Source organism: Panthera leo, chromosome A2, assembly GCF_018350215.1.
Source record: "Panthera leo isolate Ple1 chromosome A2, P.leo_Ple1_pat1.1, whole genome shotgun sequence".
In the NCBI taxonomy this organism is placed as follows: Eukaryota; Metazoa; Chordata; class Mammalia; order Carnivora; family Felidae; genus Panthera; species Panthera leo.
Genome location: NC_056680.1, coordinates 121,777,937 through 121,801,960, shown reverse-complemented (window position 1 = coordinate 121,801,960; position 24,024 = coordinate 121,777,937). Strand labels below are relative to the sequence as shown.

Sequence of the window (24,024 nt, the reverse complement as noted above, 5' to 3'; positions counted from 1 at the left end):
GAATCCCAAGCAGGCTCTGCACTGTCAGCACAGAGCTGGACACAGAGCTGGACACAGAGCTCAAACCCATGAACTGTGAGATCATGACCTGAGCCGAAATCAAAAGTCCTATGTTTAACCAACTGAGCCACCCGGGTGCCACCAGAGGCAAAACTATTTGAATCCTTACAGAGTTCTGAATCTACGGTGATGCAAATAGTACTTATATTTTAATTAAACAGTCAGCTGTTTATCGAATATTTTTGTGCTGGCCATTATGCAAAGATTCAGTGAAATAAGCCATGCTGAATGATATGTATATTCCATGTGTCATATTCCTAATAAATGATTTCCTTAATCCTTACCCTTCACTTATTCCCCATTAAAAAAAGAAAAAAAAGCCCACCTAAAAGGCTCAAGTAGATTAGAAATGTCACAACTAATTAACTGGTTTTGCCTAGAAGTGGCAGAAAGTATAAACAAATTTTTGCTTTCCATTTTTTTACTTCTATGCTTCTCTCTCCACGGGGTGTCCCTGAAAGGGAGTTTCGGACCTTGGTAATTGAGATGGTGATGGCCACGGATATGTCCTGTCACTTCCAACAAATCAAAGCAATGAAGACTGCTCTGCAGCAGCCAGAAGCGTGAGTGCCCCTGTGACCTCATGTGTTTTTATGGGTGTCCGAAGAGGTGCTTGTCCACGTTGTAGCATCTTTGAAGAACACCTTCTTCAGAGAACGTTACTGAATAGTCTCATAAAGTGGGGATGTTTGGAGGAAAGAGCATGAGAATTGTACATATCACAGATAGATTTTCATCAGGTTTGAAATAATAGGACCAGTAACAATTTGCTCCAATTAGAATTTAAAATAATTCTTCGTGGGAAACTAAATCATCAAAGATTCACTCAGCGGAGAGGCCACAAAAGGCAGTGAGTGACTCTTGGGTTCTTGTCTTTTTGAACGATGCGGTCGTTCCAGAGATACTTTTGAGTCTATATGTGAGGTGTGCAGCTCAATAAACATGGAGACTCAGCTGATGACCAGCTCAGTTGCAGGATGAAATGTTGCTTTCTCCCAGTTCAGCTGAAGTGGGGTTTGAGATGGGAGAATAGAAGAGATAAAACAAAGCAATGATTTTTAAAAACTCTGAAAGTTTGATCCTCACGTGTTTGGGTCCTTTGGATTGACAGAATTGAAAAGCCGAAAGCATTATCCCTGATGTTGCACACAGCAGACATTAGCCATCCAGCAAAAGCATGGGAGCTCCATCATCGCTGGACAATGTCACTCCTGGAGGAGTTCTTCAGACAGGTACCTTGTTGTGCTACTCGTCAGGGCTGTCATCAGTAGATATTTCTGAATTTTCTATTTCAGCAATGCTATAATAAGACTATAGGAACTGCAGTAATTTTCTTTGGGGAGTAAGGTTTCATAGCTTTTTGTTTGTTTGTTTTTTTGTTTTGTTTGGTTTTGTTTGTTTCTTGGTCATGTGATGTCTGACTCTTACCTAAATTTTGATTCTCAGAACATTATGGTGTCTCTATCCTATACATTTCTGTTTGGAAAAAGAAAAAAGTACTTGTTTTTGGCAGTCTTTTGTCAAAATGTCAACTGGTTACTTTCCTTTTTACTCTTTATTTTAATGGGTTGACCAAATGGTAGTTGCTTTTGCATTGTCCTGTAGGATTAGCATGTTAATCTTTAACTCATAATAATTTAGCTGTTATAATTGGTTGGGTTGTTTCTTTTGAGCAGATAAGCCATGTTGTCAAATTCCAAAGTGAGGTGTGGCAATTTGTGTTCAGGAAATCACTAGATGCTGCTGCTTCAATTATATTTAAACTTACTACATCCTAAGACACAGGGTTGTGTTTTCTACAAGAGTAGCCAGAGTCTTTAGTGAGTAGGCAGTACTTTAAAATTAAATTTAAAAAGGGGCGCCTGGGTGGCTCAGTCAGTTGAGCGTCCGACTTCAGCTCAGGTCATGATCTCACAGCTTGTGAGTTCGAGCCCCGCATCGGGCTCTCTGCTGACAGCTCAGAGCCTGGAGCCTGCTTCAATTCTGTGTATCCTTCTTTCTCTGCCCCTACCCTGCTTGTGCTCATTCTTTCTCTCTCTCATAAATGAATAAATGTTAAAAAAATTTTTTTTAAATAATATTAAATTTTAAAAAAGGTACACAGAAGTAGAGAAATAGGGGAATAAGTGCATAGTACCAAAAACTGATGTCTTCTCTAGAAGAGCTGCCATTAAAACATCTGCTTTGAGATACGAGGTCCTGAGGTTGAAGGCAAGATGACATATGCAGACTGTGGGGCCTGAATTACAGCCAATTCACATCAGTACAGTTAATTCAGTTCTTGTTACTTCATGAAGGGTGGTTCATGTCATGGACTCAGACTTCTGACACTGCACAGAACATTTATGAAGGCCAGTTTCAACCTCGTCCCATGAACCGACAAGAGATAGGGTCTTTCACTGGTTACTTAATTTTTGGAAGCAAATTACTCCTATGATTACTCTTCTTCTGGGATTCTGGTTTGAATGGGAGAATTGTAGAAGGCATCTATATGTGTGTGTGTTTTTTTCTGAAACTGTACACAGTATCCAGTGATGAGGTGGGACTAGAGTTAACAGCATATTCAACGAAGTCCAGATGACTCTTCGTTGTTTTTTCTATTCCACCTGGTTCGTGGGACTAATCAAATCACTCTTCTAGTTCCTAATGGACTTATCTGAGATTTGTGTTTTAGGACATGGTAGTGGGGAGTGGATTTAGGGGAAGGTTGTACCAGATGTTTTCTTAGGGTCCTTCTGGCATTACATGGTCTACACTTCCTTCATACTGTCTAGGAGTTCACATCAGGATATGCATATACACACGCACCCCTCAGCTGTTATGTGAATACACCAGCAGGTACCCTATTCTGCATTTGGCTGTTTCCCTTTGCAAAGGCATTGGTTGGTCTCTCAGACTAGTTCTCACGGAGAACCTAGTGGTATGTGAGGAACTAGAGCTGTATAGGTGTGGCCTTATATATATAAGAATGACTCTGCAAATTCATCCTTAATCAAGGGCTAATTTTGAACCATTTTTCCAGAAGCTCTTTTCCTAATATTAGTGAGAGGATTTTCTGTAAATACCCCCTCTCCATTATCATATGCTTTCTTTAATATTGCTTGTGTAATAACACCCCTAATGGCTAGGAGTATTTAATTTGTAGCCAAAGGTCGGTGATAGTAACTCATGTAAGTTTGAGGGAATGAAATGATTCCTTCTTTTAATTGTGAGTGGATATGAGAAATTACTTAAACATGTGCACATTTTCCCCATAAAAGAAACCTTGTTTGCATACACATATGTTTGAATTGAATGAAAACGTGCTAGAGGCAATGTGAAAATAACCTTATTGAATTTCTTGCCCATTGGGAATGGAATGTTAGCTCACTGGACTGGAACTACTTTTTAGTAATTATGATTCAGTAAATTATTTTTATTGACTTAATATTTTAACCCAGATGCCATAAGCCATTGTAAGTAACCCATGTAGGAGAAATGTTGCCTCAGTTCTTAACTATAGATTTTAAATCAGACAGTTCAAATGGGAAATCTCAATGGGACTGTAGAGTCTTTGAAAGTATTACATTTGGAAGTTGGGTTATAATTCAAAATAAGGGCATAGCCTCAGTACTGAAAGACCAGACCTTCCATGCTTTGCTAAAAGAGTAAGTTATATCTTAAGTATTATAACCATATTTTACAAAATCTAAGCTACTGCTTCAGGGTGCTTCTCAATGAAATATTGACTTTAAAGAAGTATAAGTTTGCCTTTTTGGTAAATACATGCTATAAAAGTCTTGAGGTTCATTTCATTTATATTGTTGTTTATTTTTATATTTTGCAAATGTTCTCTACAATTCTTTTAATATCTTCTGTGTCTGTGGTTATTTCTCTGTTATTATTATTTTAAATGCTTATTTATTTATTTTGGGAGAGAGAGGGAAAAAGTGTGAGTGGGAGAGGGGCAGAGATGGAGAGAGAGAATCTCAAGCAGGCTCTGCACTGATAGCGAGGCTCCATCAATGTGGGGCTCAATCCTATGAAGTATGAGATCATGACCTGAGCCAAAGTCAAGAGTTGGATGCTTAGCTGACTGAGCCACCATATTTCCCCATTTTAATTTTTTTAATTTTTAATTTTTAAAGTTTATTTTACTGAGAGAGAGAGAGAGAGAGAGAGAGAGAGGGAGAGAGAGGGGGAGAGAGAGAGAGAGAGAGTGCACATGTGTGAGTGGAGGAGGAGCAGAGAGAGAGGGAGACAGAGAATCCCAAGCATCCTCTGCATTGTCAGTGCAGAGCCCTATGTAGGGCTCGAACTCGAACTTGCAAACTGTGAGATAGTGACCTGAGCCAAAATCAAGAATGGGATCCATAACTGACTGAGCCACCTAAGTGCCCTTGCAAACTGTGAGATAGTGACCTGAGCCAAAATCAAGAATGGGATCCATAACTGACTGAGCCACCTAAGTGCCCCTATTTCCTCATTTTTAATTTTCATTTCATATATTAGTGTTTGTGCCCTTTCTTCTCTATGAAATTAGCTAATCATTTGATTATTTTGTTTCTTTTTTATTTTATAATACCTTAATTGAGGTTTTCATTTGTACTAATTCATTTCTTCTGCTTGAGTTTACTTTGTTCTTTTGTTAACTTCCTGAGATGGATGCTTAATTCACTTATTTACATTCTGCCTGTTTAACATTACTAAGACTAGGAGTTTGTCTTTTTCTTATGAATCTTACCGATTCATATATGCAGTATGTTTACAGTCACTCCTTTCTAAATATTCTGGAATTTTGGTGTAGATTTTTCTTTTACCCAAGAGTTGCTTCTGATAGAAGTGTTTGTTTATATAATTTCCAGTGGTAGGGTCTTTTGCTTTCTAGTTTTGTAATTATTTGTGGGTTATTGAAATTAAATCACAGAAATTTTTCATTGTTTGGATTTTATTGTGAATCATTTGTCACCTACTGTATAATCAGTGTTGTGAGTATTCACTGCTCTTGAAAAATATATTTATTTTCTTCTTGCAGGATATAAAATTCAAAGAATACTGTATACACCTACCTTATCAATTATGTCATATAGGTATTTTATATATCATTAAAATTTTTTTGATCTTTTGTAGGATGACAAGTGTTTCTATTTTTTTTTTCTATGTAGTATGAAAGTTGATTCTATGTTACTTGGTTCTTGGATATTAATAACTATTAGACCATCATAATTTACTGTACCCCTGATCATTATAAAGCCTGCCTCTGTAGCTCATCTAATGCTTTTACCTAGAATTCAAATTTGACTCATTTTAAGAATATGACCCCTATATTTGCATAGATTTTTATGTTTCACCTTTCAGAAACACTTTGGTTTGGGTGTGCCTTTTAAACACTGTATATAGGGGCTTCTGGGTTGGCTCAGTTGGTTAAGTGTCCGACTTCGGCTCAGGTCATGATCTCGCAGTTTGTGGGTTCGACAGCTTAGAGCCGGGAGCCTGCTTCGAATTTTGTGTCTCTCTCCCTCTGCTTCTCTCCTGCTCACACTCCATCTCTCTCTCTGTCTCTCTGAAAAATAAACATTAAAAATAAATAAACACTGTACATAGTTGAAGTTTTTTTATGAGGCGATCTAAGATTCTTTTCTTTTATTATTTGAAATCAGCTATATTAACTGAATATCCATTGAAATGACAGAAATACTTGATCTTAGGTGCCATGACATTTTACATTATGCTTTCTGTTTTTATGGTTTCTTCTTAAATAGTTCACTGTATTGGCTATGCTGTCTGCTTTGTTATGTATTTACTTCTTCTGATGACTTGGAAGTTTTATATTATATTTTCAGTTTTTCCAGTGGCTAACTTGATAATAAAAAATTTTACATTCTCTATTTATTTCGATAGTATCTATTGCTTCCTTGTTATAAAAATTAGTAAACTTCTATTCCTCTCACCTCTTCCCTAGCACCTGTTTTTAGCTGGCTTTATTAACTGGTTTAATTATTGTAGTCTGTCTTTTATTATTTAAATTTAGTTATGTTTTTTTAATTATCAAGTTTAAATGATATGTTCTTTTTTTTTGTTTTGTTTTGTTTTGTTTTTAATATATGAAATTTATTGTCAAATTGGTTTCCATACAACACCCAATTCTCATCCCAAAAGGTGCCCTCCTCAATACCCATCACCCACCCTCCCCTCCCTCCCACCCCCCATCAACCCTCAGTTTGTTCTCAGTTTTTAACAGTCTCTTATGCTTTGGCTCTCTCCCACTCTAACCTCTTTTTTTTTTTTCCTTCCCCTCCCCCATGGGTTTCTGTTACGTTTCTCAGAATCCACATAAGACTGAAAACATATGGTATCTGTCTTTCTGTGTGTGGCTTATTTCACTTAGCATCACACTCTCCAGTTCCATCCACATTGCTACAAAAGGCCATATTTCATTCTTTCTCATTGCCACGTAGTATTCCATTGTGTATATAAACCACAATTTCTTTATCCATTCATCAGTTGATGGACATTTAGGCTCTTTCCATAATTTGGCTATTGTTGAGAGTGCTGCTATAAACATTGGGGTACAAGTGCCCCTGTGCATCAGTACTCCTGTATCCCTTGGGTAAATTCCTAGCAGTGCTATTGCTGGGTCATAGGGTAGGTCTATTTTTAATTTTCTGAGGAACCTCCACACTGCTTTCCAGAGCGGCTGCACCAATTTGCATTCCCACCAACAGTGCAAGAGGGTTCCAGTTTCTCCACATCCTCGCCAGCATCTATAGTCTCCTGATTTGTTCATTTTGGCCACTCTGACTGGCGCGAGGTGATATCTGAGTGTGGTTTTGATTTGTATTTCCCTGATAAGGAGCGACGTTGAACATCTTTTCATGTGCCTGTTGGCCATCCGGATGTCTTCTTTAGAGAAGTGTCTATCCAAGTTTTCTGCCCATTTCTTCACTGGGTTATTTGTTTTTCGGGTGTGGAGTTTGGTGAGCTCTTTATAGATTTTGGATACTAGCCCTTTGTCCGATATGTCATTTGCAAATATCTTTTCCCATTCCGTTGGTTGCCTTTTAGTTTTGTTGGTTGTTTCCTTTGCTGTGCAGAAGCTTTTTATCTTCATAAGGTCCCAGTAGTTCATTTTTGCTTTTAATTCCCTTGCCTTTGGGGATGTGTCGAGTAAGAGATTGCTACAGCTGAGGTCAGAGAGGTCTTTTCCTGCTTTCTCCTCTAAGGTTTTGATGGTTTCCTGCACCAACACAGCGGTGAGATACCGGGGAGAGAGCTAAATGATATATTCTTACCCCCATCTACAACAGATAAGAAAGCCAGTGTTTATTCATTACCTTCCAATACCATTCCCCATTTTTTTTCATAACATAATTAACTCCTTATTGCTAGTTGTTGGCTATCATACTTCTAAATTGTCCTGAGTTTTTAAATGAGCATTCTCTGGCATGTACGACATGCTGTTTACAAAAGATAAACCTTAAACAATACGACTTGGAAAGGTGGAAAACATATCTGGCAAAAGCATAATTTTCTAGTTTGTTTTTGTCTTGGTTCTACTCACTGCTGGTACTTTAGCTCTGGTTGATCTTCCATCGGTTGGCCAAAGTTGTTCTTCAAGTGGTTTCTTTTAGAAGAACGAATGCAACACATTTTTGTGTACTTGCCAGTTTTTCTACTGCTATTATATTTGGGCCATAGTTTGCTTGCTTTTTTTTTTTCTTGGTGGGTGGTGGGCCAGGGGTGGAATCAAGCTTTCTTTCCCTGAAGACTTCTTTAGATTTCACTCAAATATGTTCTACCTGTGCATATTGCTATGGAGGGGTTGGAGGCCCTGCTGTAATTATTTTCATGTCTAGGTGATGTATCTTTTTGCTTATGTGCCCTAAAGGATCATTTCTTTACCTTTGAAGCCCACTGACAGAACTGGGATATATTTCAATAATGATTGTTCTGTAATAGCTTTTCTCGGGACCTGGTCTGTTCTTTTCCTCTATAGATTCAGGTTACATTGATTAAATCTTTGAATGCTTTCCTTTTCCATTTATTTATTTCTCTTTTTTAGGGAAAGCAGTTATTCATATGTTGTCTCTCTTTTGTTTCTCTTCCATGTCTATCACTTTTCTTTTAAACCTTCATTAACTCTTTGATCAGGGGTATTTGTGTGGCCTGCTTTTTACACTCCTGACCTCTATGCCCCTTACTGTGTTTCCATCGAGAAAAACTCTTGTTTGTGCAGCTTCGTATGCAATCTTCCTTTATGCAATGGTCTGTTTTTCTTTTCCGTTAGTTACAAAACTATCCTTTGTACTGAGGCTTTTGCCCTTCTTAAAAAATATTGATGTCTTCAGTAAAAAGGAAAGTGTTTGAATAATTCCACATGGGCCAGTAGTTATAGAACCATATAACATTGTTTCAATCAAGTTGAATTCACCAGAAGTACACCTTTCCACATTACTTTCTGCAAATTACTTTTTTTCCAATTCATAAATGTACCTGTCATCCAAAGGGAATTCAATGACCACTATTTTAAAATAGGGTTTTAATTGTTGAGCCTGCTCAGCTCAATTAAATCCAAAAGATGTATGTGATGTATAGATGTGGGTACAGACAAGTCCATGGGATAAGAAGTTGTTTTATAGCTTGTACTTTTTCAGTAATAAAATCCAAACTAATGCTTACGTCTTAATAGTCAAGTGGTTAGTGTTTCCCACCTCTTCTTCTAAACCACCCCCATTAAAATGTACCAAAAAACCAACTTGTATCCCTGCTTCATAGGGAATAAGAGTGGGTTTTACTTGTTTAAGCTGAGATATCCCACAGAACCATCTACACCACAACAGTTTATGTCATAAATCCTCTTCCTTCTTTTTATACTGCCCAAGAAGAAATAGCTCAGGGGTAAATTATTTTTATCATGTCAAGGAATACTCAGAAGCAGAGGAGCCATTGTGTCCCATGGGGTGTCTATCCAGGAAAGGGTGCAGAAGGAACTGAGCCACTTGAGGACTGTTCCTGAGACCCTTGGATGTCCCCAGCACCTATTGTGACCCCACCATTCAGCTTCCTCAGACGCCCATTCCTTTTCCTTCCTTTCCTTTTGTGTGTATGAACCAGCATCCTTTCTCTTCGATAACATGCCTTAGAAAGAAAACGTATTTAGTTTTTGAACTTGGCCTAGTTTTTGAATGACGTTGTTACTTTTCACGTACTATTAATTTATTGGTAGTATTTATTATAATCAGAGTGTATTTGAGATAATAAATTCACTAAATGTTCCTCAAATCTTGACTTAAATATTAGAGATATCTATTAGAAAACAATAATAGTTTTTCATTTATTTACATATATTTTCTCATTATTTAATCCTCATCATAACCTGATAAGTATTATTATCCATACTTTATAGAACATAAGACTGAAATGTAGAGAAGGAAAGTCAACTTCCTGTGATCACACAGCTAGAGGGAGAAAGGCCAGATTCAAGCCCAAATCAGTAGCCATTAACCTGAGCAAATTCTAGCCTTGTAAAATGAATCAGCACACCTTCACTACTATAAGAAAGCTGTCATATTTTTCCTTTCCTCTAGGTGTGTGACTGAAGTCACACGGGTTTTAATTTTTTTTATTATTGTTTATTTGCTTTTGAGAGAAAGAGAGAGAGAGAGAGAGAGAGCGTGAGCAGGGGAGGGGCAGAGAGAGATAGAGACAGGGAATTCGAAGCAGGCTCCAGGCTCTGAACTATCAGCACAGAGCCCGATGCAGAGCCAGAACCCACGAGCTGTGAGATCATGACCTGAGACAAAATTGGACGCTTAACCAACTGAGCCACCCAGGTGCCCCTGGGTCAGGTTTTAAAAAATCATCTCCCTCATTATTTAGACTCTCGATAGTACTCGCTTATTATAGTGATGGTTTTTTAGTGAGATTGAGAATATATTGGTCAGAAAATTATTATTGTCTAACTTGGTAAACACAAGCAAGTATTTACTCTGTTTCATTTTTTGGTCCACTGTTCATTATGGACTGAGCCCTGTGCTTAAGATCCCAGAGCACTTACCTCAGGTATGTGGCTTTAGGTAGCAACACTAGCAGAATAAATCCGATCAGTCTGGTTTGAATTTGTGTCTTGGCAGGGGTGGGAGGAAGAGGTTCACTGGCTCAAGAAAGGCCACACAGATTGATGAAAACTTGAGAACACACAGGAATTCTGGCTGCAGTTTTAGCTCTAGGCCACAGAACTCGTTGGCTTTTCTTTCCTCGGGCACCAATTGCCGCCCGATGAGGCTTTCTGTACAACAGCATGTGCCTTTGCAGTTGGATGGAATGATTGGACCCCAGAGGGTTTCAGCCTCTTGGTGTCTTTTATGCACAGGATCAGGCCCCAGAAGGACTTATTACATAATGTAATTGTAATAATTATAATAAAGACCAGTGGCCTTTGTGGTAGTTGAAGTTGCTAAATAAAATCTGGGCAACTCCACCTACTGATCTTAATTTACTGTGACCTCCTATTTTTCCAGGGTGACAGAGAAGCAGAGCTGGGGCTGCCTTTTTCTCCTCTGTGCGACAGAAAGTCAACGATGGTTGCTCAGTCGCAAGTGGGTACGTGTTGACAGCCCTTTGGATGGAAAGGAAAAACGGACTGGGGTTGCCTGGAAGTAAGCGCAGATGCTCCCAGTGATACTTTGGCTGGGAATCTGGCTCCATTCTGCTGTGCCATGCTTATGGCTTTGGCTGATTGGGTTGTTAGAGCCCCTCTCCCCATCCTTGTCCCTGGAATGTGGCTGGTTCGTAGGAAGATTAGACAGTGGTGCTCTGCTGTGTCTATCAGTCCCCACTAAGAGCAGAAAGAGCCTCAACTTTCCAACATGGTAAGAATCAGTGACAGGAAGCCCATTGTATTTCAACCTCTCCATTCTGCATGCAACACTGGAAGTCTCCCTGTCATTTCTCCCCAGTGATGCTTCCTTTGGCCCTGTTTCCAGGACAGTCCTATTTCCTGGATGACCTTAATTCCAGGAATGGCTCATTTTAAATGTTTCCTTCTTTTTAAAAACTTTTTAGCACATTTTTTTAAAATAAAGATAATTTTGTACTGCTAATAACCATAATATATATGAATTACAAAAATCCTTAGATATGAGGGTCCCAGTATCACACATTAATCAAATATCATCAGTGATCTCCACCTTGGAAGAGTCTGAAATTATTCAAAAAATAAATTCAACAAGGATTTACTGATTTTTTTCTACTTGTGTTTTGAATACTATTTTTCATAATTGTTTTCATACTATTGTATTGAGTTTCTATTAGGCATGGGGCACTGCTGGGCACTGTACTAGATGGCATAAAAAACAAATACAAATTATAAATGCTATCTGCTCCCAAAGACATTGAGCCAGTATTGGGTGGTAGGCAAGACTTTAGGAAAACAGTGTCTGTTTGAGTGTTACAGTGCTAAGATTGAGTTTTCTATGTGGTACATTCAGGCACCGAATAGTGTCTGTGGACCATTAGACTCAGAAAGATTTGTTGAAGGGTAATGTTTGAGTTGGGGATTAAGAAAGAAGTAGGCAGTGTAGGCAAATGGTGTAGGTGAGAGGTGTGTAACAGGCACATACATGGAAGGGCATTCCAAACAAGGGATTAGCATATACAAAGCAGGGAAATTTAAAACAGCCTAGTACGGTCAGGGAATTACAAATAATTCCATATGGTTGGAGTAGCGGGCAGAGTGTATGATGAAGTGAGGGCCATGTATGGAGAGAAAATCAGGGCGTATCCAAAGAGTTTTAAGTAAGATTTAAAAATGTATAAATGGATGCTTTAGAATGAGAGTCAGCAAACTGTAGCTGTGGACCATATATGGCCTACCACTCAGTGCTGTAAATAATTCCATTATAAGACAGCTAAGTGCGATATTTGAGTGTTGTCTATGGCTACCTTTGTACTACAGTGTGAGAGTTACGTAGCTGTCCTAGATTTGGCCCGTAGAACCTAAAATATTTACTATTTGGCCCTTTACAGAAAAAGCTTGTCAACTACTATTATAGCAAGATTTCTCTATCGGTAGCTTGGAGGGTTTTGAGTAAGACTAGAGGCGAGGAAATCAGCTGGGTGCCTTCTGCAGGCTTACAGGGAAGAGATGATGAGTGTGAGAATTGAGGAAGCACATAGACTCTCCAGGAGAAAGGTGACATATAACATATTAAGGATTCAGCTGGATGCAAACCTAAGGTAAAGGCAGCGATCCAGATTAAGTGGTTGGACCATGGTCCCATTTATGAGGGTTGGAGGGAAAGCTGATGAGTTAGTTCTGGTTTGGACATACTGAGTTTAACTTGTAAGAAAGCAAAAAGGTGAAATAGTATCATGAAATACTTAAGCTTCAGCTTAAACTAAAATTGTAAAAGTATACCTCAATTAACTATAACACAAATTTGGCCATCAGTGTTTCCTTATCAGGATACTATGGGCATTTGGGGCAATCCTTGTTTGGTCAATTGCATTATACGGTTTTCAGCATCCTTCATTGCTGGACATTAAATGCCAAGATCACCTGCACTTCAGTCATTATGAAAACCAAATAAGCATTTGTACCAAACACTGTATTTCCTTGGATTGGTATTTCATTTCCTTCTAACTTTCACATGGCTGCGTTAAGGAATGGCGACCAATAGTTTCAGGTCATATAGTTTCTCCTAACGTGTCACAGAACACTCGGGTATTTTTGAGCCATTGACACAGTGACTCCAGCCTAACATCAACTGTCTCTCCAACATGGCCATATCTCTAAGGTACAGTTCCAGATCTGACCCCTCTCCCAGTTTCCAGCCCTGTTTCTCCCAATTCTGTTTGCCCTCTGCCATCTGGATGTGTCCCCTGCACCTAATAGTCAGCACATCTAAGTCTGAGCCCATCATTTTTTTCCCCAGTCACGTTTTGTCCCCCCGCCATCATCCCTGTGTTCTCTGCTCTGCTGTGGGAGATCTCCTTGGAGACAGCACCACTACTGCAGCACGTGGACCTGTGCCTCCATCACACATCTGCCTTACGATGAATGACACTGGGTCTCTCTTCCCTTCCCTTCCTTTGGGCTATCTCGACAGCTTCTAAAATGATTTTCTCAGCCTCAGCCCCTCCTGCTCTCTCCCTTCCCATCCCTCTTGCCAAATTAACTTTCCCAAAGAACATTTAAAAAAATCTTAACTGTGATGGTGCCCAAACACGTCAAGGAGCGTACAGTACCCATCTAAGTCTCAGCTCCTTAGCTCCACCCTCAGGAGCCTCCTGCCCTGAGCAGGTGACTACCTGCCTTCCCAAGATTCCCCTTTCCAACTCCAAAAAAGTCTTTAAGCCTCAGTCATTCCTCAGACACATCCTGCCTTTTTCCTATCCTTGTCACTTGGCTTATTCCACTCCTTCCACCTAAAGTGAAGAGCCTTAGGTCTCAGCTCAAACACACAACTCCCCTAAAGCTATTCACAGACCTCTCGTGAGAGGGAAAATATCCTTCCTTCCTTACCTTCCCAGAGGCCTTATTTGGGCTTCCCCTTGGGCCCTTTCCATATCCCCTCAGGGCCATTTTTGTGCTCAGGTCATGTCTCCTGTAAACTCCTTGAGGGTAGGCAGGTTGTGTTCTATATCTTCATCTTTTATGCAGCACCAAACACAGATCTATGACACAGTGGAGGTTGGATATGAATTTCTTAAGCACTTTATTGCACCATCTACTAAAAAGTCATGGGAAGTTACATAGGAGAGATGGAACTCACTCATGATATTCAACTCCAGGAATATGTTAAATGAATAGGACCAACCTTCTCTCTCCTGATCTGATCTGGAGCTCCTCTGCAGATGAAGTTTAAAAAAAAGAGAAGGTTCATCAGTTTCCATAGGGAAATATGGAAGGGACCAGTTTATGTGTAGTTCCTCTGAAGCGTTGCTGTCTCTCTTCAGGTTTTATTGATTTCATCGTGGAACCCACCTTTACTGTGCTCACGGACATGACCGAAAAGATCGTGAGTCCTTTAATTGATGAAACCTCCCAAACTGGCGGGACAGGACAGAGGCGTTCAAGGTCAGTGCAGAAGCTTGAAGGGTGAGGGTCAGGTCGGTCTCTCCACAAGGACAGAGTCACTCCTTTGGGAGCGATGGGGGTTTTTCATAATGAGGTTTGCCCTCCCTCTCTTGTAAGAGAGATGTCTGCCTCTTTCTTTTTCTCAGAGGAGTTGAAGCTGTACTGTCTGTACTCTCCAGGCTGGCCGGGAAGGGAATGACCAAGGTCCACACCGTGACCGGAGCATTCCCAGTACAGGTTTCCTACCACATTCTCTCTTTCGGTGCTTTTGCTCGTGGCAACATCCACCCTGGCACTTTGATTGCCTGAGCCCAGACAGTCCTTGCTTCCCATACTCCAAAAAGACAGTCCCGCTGATCAGAGTCATCCCAAGAAATGAAACTCACTTTCATTTCTAGGTTCAGGAAGGGAATGAAGTGGAGGAAGGAAAAAAACCTGCAAGTTTTAAGCCACCCTCTGACACGGTTTCATTATATTGAGCATAGATTAGTGGCAGGTTCTGGAGTCAGATTCCAGGTTAAACATCCCAATCCCATTACGTTGTACCTGTGTCATCTCAGGCGAGTTTTCTTGATTTCCCATGTAGGTTGTAATACTCCTAGGCTGGGGGAAAGACGAAGTGAGTTATTCAGTCTACATAAAGCCCTTATAACAGGATCAAGCACAGAGGAAATGCTTGCACCATGGCTAGTATTCCTGCCCCTCCCCTGCTTGTCCATGTAAAACCTGGGGCTTTGTCATAAATGAGAAAGGGGGGAAATGGAATTAATGGGAAAAATAAGAAAAGAGCAAGAAGGAGAGAAGGTAAGAGGAATATTAGGACAGTGGGATCCCGAACACTCAAGGTGAATGAACCCAGTGACGGCTGCTAACAACGAGGACGGAAGCCTTCTCCCCCCTGCCCCACGGGACTGGGCTGAAATGTATCCTGCTGGTCTAGTCAGCCAAGGTTGTCAGCGGGTGCGCATTTGTGTCAGTTACTGCGCAAGCCACCTGGAAGTGTATAATACCTTAAAGTTTCCCAGGAGGCTATACTTTCTATGTTTGCAAAAATGCCCGTGTTTCAAGCTTGAAGTAATATTCATTTTAAAAAATGTCTTTTGCATGTCTCATTTCCCACAATCTCTAAGGTGTCTGTGCCTTTTCAGCTTCCCCCGAGGATACAAGGAAATCATCTTACTCTGGCCTTGGGGATCCTGGGGTCAGAGGCACTCAAGTACAGGGGGAGGTGGACCTGGAGAGAAAGAGGAACAAGTGACTGGGTAACTTGGAAAAGTGGTCAGTGTAGAAGCAGGTGGGTGCACTGTGGAACTAAGTAGGAGCCTGATTTCAAATTAGTTAACTTCAGAGAGTTGAAGCCAGAAGATTCAAGTCATATTCTAGTCAATTCTAGTCATATTGAATAAGAAGATACCAATCAACAGAGAAGAAATACAGGGGATATGGATACTCAAGAAGCTGAAATCTTGATCTTTTTCTCCTGCTGAGAATACAGAATTTCCCATCTTCTCACATATGGAAAGAGGAATTGCACCCCAATAACTTGAGGAGCATTGCTCACTCCTTTGTTGGGCTTGTTCACTGGGATATGTTTTTCAAACACTAACCGTCCTCTTGGGTATGACTTTTTGATCTCCAGTTTGAACAGCATCAGTTCGGCAGATGCGAAGCGATCGGGTGTCAAGAGCACTGGCTCAGAAGGAAGTGCGCCCGTCAACAGTTCTGTCATCCCTGTTGACTATAAGAGTTTTAAAGCCACGTGGACTGAGGTGGTGCACATCAATCGGGAGAGATGGAGGGCCAAGGTGCCCAAAGGTAACATGCTACTGGGGAACCTTCCTGGAGATCTGTCCAAATCCACTTAAAAAAACAAGGCATTGCCAACCCTGATTTCTAGGTATTGCAAATGAAGCACAATCTCAGGCTGTTTATCCAAATGGCAGAATGTTAGGCTCTACCGTCTTTTGCTGTTCATTGTACGTAATGCTCAGTACATGACAGAACGAGGCAGCCCACCGAGTCCCCATTTCAGCATGACCTTTGTGCTATATGACTAAATTCCTCTTTTTGGTATAAAGATTCTACAGAGGATGGGTGTTGTTATTTCTTGGTTTTTGCTGGACTACTTTCATTCTCATTTCGTGTCATGTGACACACTTGTGAGGCCTTAATTTCTTCCTTCCTCTAAGTAAAGCCTGGCCAATAGCCACCCCTGCCATTACGTTAGGACAGAGAGCGCTGTAATATCCTTGCATACGTTTTTATCTTCCTTTCATGTTCTCAACTTCTTTTCAGTCATAACTCAGACTGATCTTCTGAGATGAAGGTAACTTGTAGGTAAAATTCATTGAGGCCAACGTCAAAATTCATATCAGAAACATCATGACTCTTGGTACTGTAAATAAAAAAGGCTGAAATCTGTGCGCTTCTTGAAAGCTGAAACCCATTTGCTCATACATGTATTTGTGTTTATTGAACACATACTACATGGTCCATACATACTACATGCTCATCTTGTAGTCTAGGGAGGAACACATACCTGAGATAAGGGCGTGATGCTGTGGTGCCTGATTCCAGGGAGGCACGAAAACATAGTTGGCTCTTGGGAGCTCAGCGAGGAGCTCGGTGAGGGGGCTGATCCCAGTAGGATTTGTGGAGGTGAGCCTTCAATAATAGTCAGTGCTTGTTAACATCTACTGAATGAATCCCTACTATGTGCCAGGCTCTGTGTTCTGTGCCAGGAGTGCAGAGGTGAATGACAGACATCCTCATCCTCAAAGCTCACAGTCTCTTGAGGGCAGGAGGCATTACCACAGAGTTTCTTTCAAAGAAAGAATGGAAGTTCACTGAAGGATTTGCACTTGTCACCAGCACTCACTGGCCCCTGTCGCCTGATCCTCATAACAAGGAAAGAGAGTTCTATCCTCAAACACAGCACTGACCCTTTCATCCACCAGTGCCCGCACAACACGTTGGAAGAAGTGCGGGAGTGGCTGGGCACAACACGTTCTGGCCCTGTTGGCCCCTCATACTTCAGGGGGTGTTTCCGGTGTGGGAGAGAAGAGACCTCACTGCTGGAGTTAATCAGATGCCAGCCACTGTGGCTTGTCCACAGAATCCTGTCCAAGTGGCTGCTCATTTCATGTGGGGCAGAGGGTTTATATTTATATTTATGTTTATGGTGCTGTTAAGGCATAATTGGGCCCTTATCATTTCAGGACAGATGTTGCACCCTGAGCTACGGAGCCAACTCCTCTTCCGTACTTTAAGGGTAGCCTCTCACAGTGTATTCAGATGCTTTAAACATTTAAATTCTCCCTGTTGGCAGGCATTGCAAACAGCAGTGGCAGCTACTACCCCATCTCAAAAGAAGCACTCTCTTGTAATCAATTACACTCATTACGTTTGAAAATCCAATTCCTGACAGTCTAAAGAGGTACTTCAGAATAATTTGTTTGCAGTTATCTGGCATCCTTAAGTTACCTTCTGAAACTAATGACCTGGGGGAGCGTTAGTTTCTTTTCCAGGAGAAAACTGGCCCTTTAAGAATGACAGATAAATAAAAGCGGATAATTACAAAATGTTAGGTATGCTGATGGAGATATGGTTAAGCTATTTTGGAAGCATAAAGGGACGTTTCCCTAAACCTGCTTATTTGGGTATTTGGGAAGGCATCCTGTAGCCAGGACTTCAAGGATGCTTGAGGTTGAGTCCTGAAGGAGGTGCTATATTTAAAAATGGGGAACAAGGAGGGAGTGGACACAGGCACAAAGCCTGGATTATGTATGTTTTGTGGGAGAATAGTTTGAATATCAAAGCAAATTTCAGTTAGTGGGGAAATGGAGAATTGAATCCCTATTTGCACTGTGCTCTTTGGCAGATTCATGTAGATTTCTTGAGAAAATTACCTTCTGGGGATGATAATACACATCACAGAGCTGATGCAAAGAACAGAAATAATATATGAAAAGCACTGAGAACAGAGCCTGTGTGTGGTTAGTGCCTGATAACTCATAGCTGTTACTTTAAAAAATTGGAAAAGAAAGTTAGAGGTTTGAATGCAGAGTTATGAAGACGGTGGTAAAAATACTAACCTATATCTAATACTTTATTACATTTTCAGCTTCCTGGTAATGCTGTTGACTAGTTCACTGGTGTTAAGAAATTCAGTTTGCATCTCTTTTCCCTCTGGTGATCAGTTTGTACCAGATTATCCCAGGCTGTTTTGCCTATTGTTCTTTTCTATCAGAAAACCGTGATTTCAAGAAAGCCTGACCTGTATGGAGCACTTGAACCTATGTTGTTATTAAATGGATTAGAATGGGATCTAAAGTCTTGGTTTTACTGACCAACTTGATTTACAAAGCAAGCTAGACCAGAACCCATAGTTGTTAGAAAAGATTAAACCAATATTTCTTAACAGCTCTCAGGGCTGAAAATTATTGTTCCCAAACAAAGATGTGTAGCTATAACAATTTGCAAGTCTGATCGATATTGATCAATTGAAAATTTTTTTTAATGTTTGTTTTTGAGAGAGAGAGAGAGAGAGAGACAGAGAAAGACAGAGGGCAAATGGGGAAGGGCAGAGAGAGAGGGAGACACAGAATCTGAAGTAGACTCCAGGCTCTGAGCTGTCAGCACAGAGCCTGACGCAGGGCTTGAACTCACAAACCATGAGATCCTGACCTCAGCCGAAGTCGATGCTTAACCGACTGAGCCACCCAGGCTCAATATTGATCAATTTTTGTTTAGTATTTAATACTTTTTAAACATTTTTTTCTGGTGTAAGAATAATTTGTGTTTAGGTTACAGTGCTGACATATAAGTAAGATATATAAAGAAGAAAATAAAAATCACTTCAAACCTCTCCAACCAGACATAGCTATTAGTGAAATTCTGATGTATTCTTTTTTTCTTTTCTTTTTCTTCTCTTTTCTTTTTTTTAGTATGAAATTTATTGTCAAATTGGTTTCCATACAACACCCAGTGTTCATCCCAACAGGTGCTCTCCTCAATGCCCATCACCTACCCCCCCCCCCCCCACATCAACCCTCAGTTTATTCTCAGTTTTAAGAGTCTCTTATTGTTTGGCTCTCTCCCTCTCTAACTTTTTTTTCCTTCCCCTCCCCCATGGTCTTCTTTTAAGTTTCTCAGGATCCGCATAAGAGTGAAAACGTATGGTATCTGTCTTTCTCTGTAGGACTTATTTCACTTAGCATAACCCTCTCCAGTTCCATCCACATTGCTACAAAAGGCCAGATTTCATTCTTTCTCATTGCCAAGTAGTATTCCATTGTATGTATAAACCACAACTTCTTTATCCATTCATCAGTTGATGGACATTTAGGTTCTGTCCATAATTTGGCTATTGTTGAAAGTGTTACTATAAACATTGGGGTACAAGTGCCCCTATGCATCAGCACTCCTGTATCCCTTGGGTAAATTCCTAGCTGTGCTATTGCTGGTTTATTTTTATTTTTTAATGCTTATTTTTATTTTTGAGAGAGAGAGAGAGAGAGGGAGAGCAAATGAGTGCAAGCAGGGCAGGGGCAGAGAGAGCAAGACACGGAATCAGAAGCAGGCTCCAGGTTCTGAGCTGTCAGCACAGAGCCCTCTACATGGGGTTAGATCTCATGAACCGTGAGATCATGACCTGGGCTGAAGTCGGACCCTCAACCAACTGAACCATCCAGGTGCCCCCAATGTAATTCTTTTTAATTTTATTTATCATGCATATATATAAGTAAAAATTTTCCCCATACATTGTGTTTCATTTAACTATTTCATTTTTAAACATTTTTTTTAAGTTTATTTATTTATTTTGGGAGAGACAGAGATAGTGTGAGTGGGGGAGGGGGAGAAAGAGAGGGAAAGAGAAAATCCCAAGCAGGCTCCGTGCTACCAGTGCAGAGCCTGACGTGGGGCTCAAATTCATGGAACTGCGAGATCGTAACCTAAGCCAAAACCAAGAGCTGGATGCTTACCTCACTGAGCTACCCAGGTGCCCCTCACTTTACTATTTCTATTTTGAGCACTTTATCTTCATACTAGTATTCTTGGAAAGTATGATTTAAATGTCTGCATTGTATGTGATACCATAGTTTAATCATTCCTCCATTTCTGCACATTTTGGTTTCCAATTCTTCATTATTGCATATCACAGTGTTAAAAACATGCAAGTTCAAAAGTCTTTGAGCCTACGTATGATTATTTATCTAGGATAAATTTCTAGGTGTGAAATTTCCTCTGTCAAAGTAGATGAAAAACTGTAAGGCTCTTGATATATATTATCAAATTTCTCTCTGGCAATTTTTTTCAACTAATATTATCTCCCAATAGAAGTGGGAAATATTTCCCTATATCCCCCCTTCATTTTTCCATTAAAATGTTTATATTTTTACTGTTGATTCATATTAACTCTTTATATGTTAAGGATGGTAATTCATCAGTTGACAAAGTATCTTGCAACTTCTGCCCTGCACTAGTTTGTCCTATGCCTTTTAATTTTATGTTCTTTTTTTCCCTGATAAGTATAGTCACGATCTCTGAACATATAACATTACTACAATATTTTCAGTAGGACTATATTTCCTGTGCTCTAGCTTTTATCTCCATGACTTATTTATTTGTAACTGGACTTTGTATCTTTTAATCCCCTTTATCTATTTAATCCATCTCCCTACCCCGCAGCTAACTTTATAAATGGTCTTTTAAAATATATCCTATTTTTATTTTACCAGAGATTTCCTTTACATTTTTATTGACCTATGTGTATCAATGTAAATAGGAAATGGTATGGCTGAGCTTGGGTGGCTTACTCTGTTAAAGCGTCCAACTTCGGCTCAGGTTATGATCTCATGGTTCATGGGTTCAAGCTCCTCATCGGAATCTGTGCTGACAGCTCAGAGCCTGGAGCCTGCTTCAGATTCTGGGTCTCCCTCTTTCTCTGCCCCTCCCCTGCTTGCACTCTGTCTCTCTCTCAGAAATTAATAAAACATTTTAAAAAATTAAATTAAGTAATTGTATATAATGACACTCCTTTGCAAATGCTGATTTATGGAATTTTTATTTATTTCCTACATAATCACTGTTTTTGTTGAAATACTATGAGATTTTTAATCTAGGTGATTATAAGTAGATTATTATTTTATAATTAACTTAACCTTTAATATTATTTGTAATATTTGCATCAAGTTTTATATGTATTAAACAGTTATTTCCATTGAACGCTAAGATTTACTAGTTTTATTGCACATCATTAATATATTTCCTTATTCTTAAGTTTCTAATATTAGTTGAATTTTCTATCAGTTGGAGCACTTTTTGGCTTCAGTTTTTAAAAGGTGAAAGATTTATGTGATCTGAAGAGAAACCAGAGCATTTGGCTTCAGTTTTTAGAAAGATCCTGTGTGAACACCTTCTGGGTCCTTAGATAGCTGGAGATATTTTTCTGTTGTTTTTGTGTACAACTAAGAGTTAACTATTCAAAATTCATATAGTATTTTGGTTGTTTTTCAGTTTCCTTTTCTCTCTCTCTCTCTGTAGGTAGTTTAAGAAGGCAATTCAGAAAATTTTACCAAGGGATAACTACTGCAATACCATTTTTAACCAAGAGACTACAAACCATTATTCAGAAAGGGAGATGAAATGAAATCAATGTAGTTCTCCCAGAATGCATAGCATGCAGTGTGGGATAGGACCAGCTCTAAGGAGAAGCAAGATTTGTGGATCATGAGGGCCCTGCTCTGCTTTGCTCTACCTTTACTCATTAGCTGCTGGTTTGGGCCATTTTCATAATGAGTCAAATCCCCACAGATATCCTGAAATGGGAAGCAAAAGGAAATGCAGTTGAACTATGGCATTTGCTTCCTACTAGTTTAGAAGCCTATGAGTGCCATGGATGCTAAATCTAACACCTGACAAGTTAAATCTATATATATTATCGTTGGAACCTTATAGCACAAATTAATTGTGCGCTAGTCTACTTTTTCTCTTTGTAGGAAAGGCTTATGTATCTTGTATGTCTGAAAATATATGAGAATCTGTTTGCAGTGGCACAAACATACCTTCTGCTGATTTTTTTCTTAGTTATATGTTTGCTTGTTTTTGTCTACTTATTTTGAGTAGTATCGCTGGGTGCTGATAGCTGATCACACTAATTTCAGTTATTTCACAGAATCATTGAGAGATGGGAGTAGAGTAGTGAAGTGGAAGAACATGGCAAAGCCACGTGCTGGAACACAGTTGCCACAGGGACAGGAGTCATATAGTAGGGCGGGCTGCCTGGGATCTGATTGTAATGTCATAAGAGCTGCCATTCATTAATTCAAACATTAATTGACCGCTTTCAGCTGTAGTTGAGCAAACATGGATTTGTTTCTGAAATGGACCTTCTCCCCGTTTTTATTTTTCCTTGCTAGATTTCCATAGAAAATTGTTCTGACTCAGTTGTCAAATAAATTTTTCTTGCTCACATATTTTATGCTCTTCTGTAGCAAACCAGAATTTAACACCTTCAGTTTTTATCAGTTGCTTTTGACTTGTGGATATTTTGAATGTTGAAAGTTTGCCACAGATTCAGTGGGGATTCTGTGAGGGGACCATAAACTATTTAACCTGCTACCTGAATGTGAGTGAATTCCCCTCCCCCTCACTTTTCCTCTCTATATAGTAAGTACAGTCATCTTTTTTTACTCACCTGTATTTAGTGGTTAAGGAAACCAACATTTGTCAAATGGCTAACTCTTTCAAGATAGGACTTTAGAGTTTGTATGCTTTCTGTATTTTACACAGGTCTAGATTACAGATGGAATATGTACAAGTCAGGTTCATTGGCAGATTGGGCAAATCATACCCATTGTGTGCATTTTCACTTAGTTAACAAATACTCCATGAGCGTCTTCTATGTGCCAGATGCTGCGAATTCAGTGATGGAGATGACATTTGACTTCTGTCTCTCGGGCACTATGCGAGGGTGAGAGGAAGTCTGGGCGAACATTCCAGGGGGCCTCCTGTGACCCTGTAGTCCACTGAGAATGCCATTTCACTATTTTCTGCAGGGGCATCTTCTTACTCTTTAGTTGTACTTTTCTGTAGAAGTCAGAAGAGATATCATACTCTATATGTGCATAATTAAGTTATTTTGTAAAGAAATCTTTCCTCGCCTTTTCATTGTAAAGTATAAATGCATCCTCTTGGGAAGTAGAATGTCAGGAAATAGTGAATGGCAAACATTTAAAATTTAAATGAGTGCTCATCAATCCTGATTGCATGTTAGAATCATCTGGAGAGCATTTAAAATATCCTATTCTTGCCCCTCTCCCTCCAGAATACGATTTAATTTGTCTGGGGTGACACCAAGGCATTGAGTTGGATAGGTGGATAGATGAATCAATGAAAAGAGTAATAAAAACTTCATAATATATTAAGGAGGACATTGAAGCCAGGCAAATCTAGGGGCGGGAGAAGCCAAGTGAAGCCAGAGATCATCGACATCCACAAAATACAATACAGTTCAATGACAGGTGAACCTGGATCAGATTTGGGCTTTGTGCTCTTAACCAGGTAAAACAGGGGAAACAACCACTCTGGTGACCATTAGATTAAAAACAAACTTGTCGTCTGTGAAAGCTAGCTTTTTCAGGACCAACACTAACCAAGGGAAATCAAGAGGACCCCTGATAATAATGAGGTGTAGGATATTTTTAACACAACACATCTAGATTTAAAAAATGAAATATGTTTTCTATAATGGATGGCACAATCTGGAAAGCCTTTTGAGTCAGTTGAATGCTAAACGGGGTGAGCCTCCACCCTAAGGGATGATTGGTCTCTGTTAGGTGTGTGTCACTTTCTGCAACCAAGTGCCACTTTATTGCCTCCAAGGCCCCCGCATGATCTCAATT

The 24,024-nt window shown here is 39.8% G+C and overlaps 1 protein-coding gene across 5 annotated transcripts in view; it reads left to right on the top strand.

Moving 5' to 3' along the window:
• The window catches only part of PDE1C (phosphodiesterase 1C), a 291,783-nt gene that overhangs the window by 209,903 nt on the left and 57,856 nt on the right, over positions 1–24,024 (top strand). For all 5 annotated transcript variants that reach the window (XM_042921512.1, XM_042921530.1, XM_042921520.1 and 2 more), the window contains 5 exons: positions 522–623; positions 1,172–1,292; positions 10,560–10,641; positions 13,999–14,119; positions 15,759–15,934. In XM_042921512.1, the coding sequence (XP_042777446.1) occupies positions 522–623; positions 1,172–1,292; positions 10,560–10,641; positions 13,999–14,119; positions 15,759–15,934 (602 nt within the window). The remainder of the gene's footprint in view (positions 1–521; positions 624–1,171; positions 1,293–10,559; positions 10,642–13,998; positions 14,120–15,758; positions 15,935–24,024) is intronic.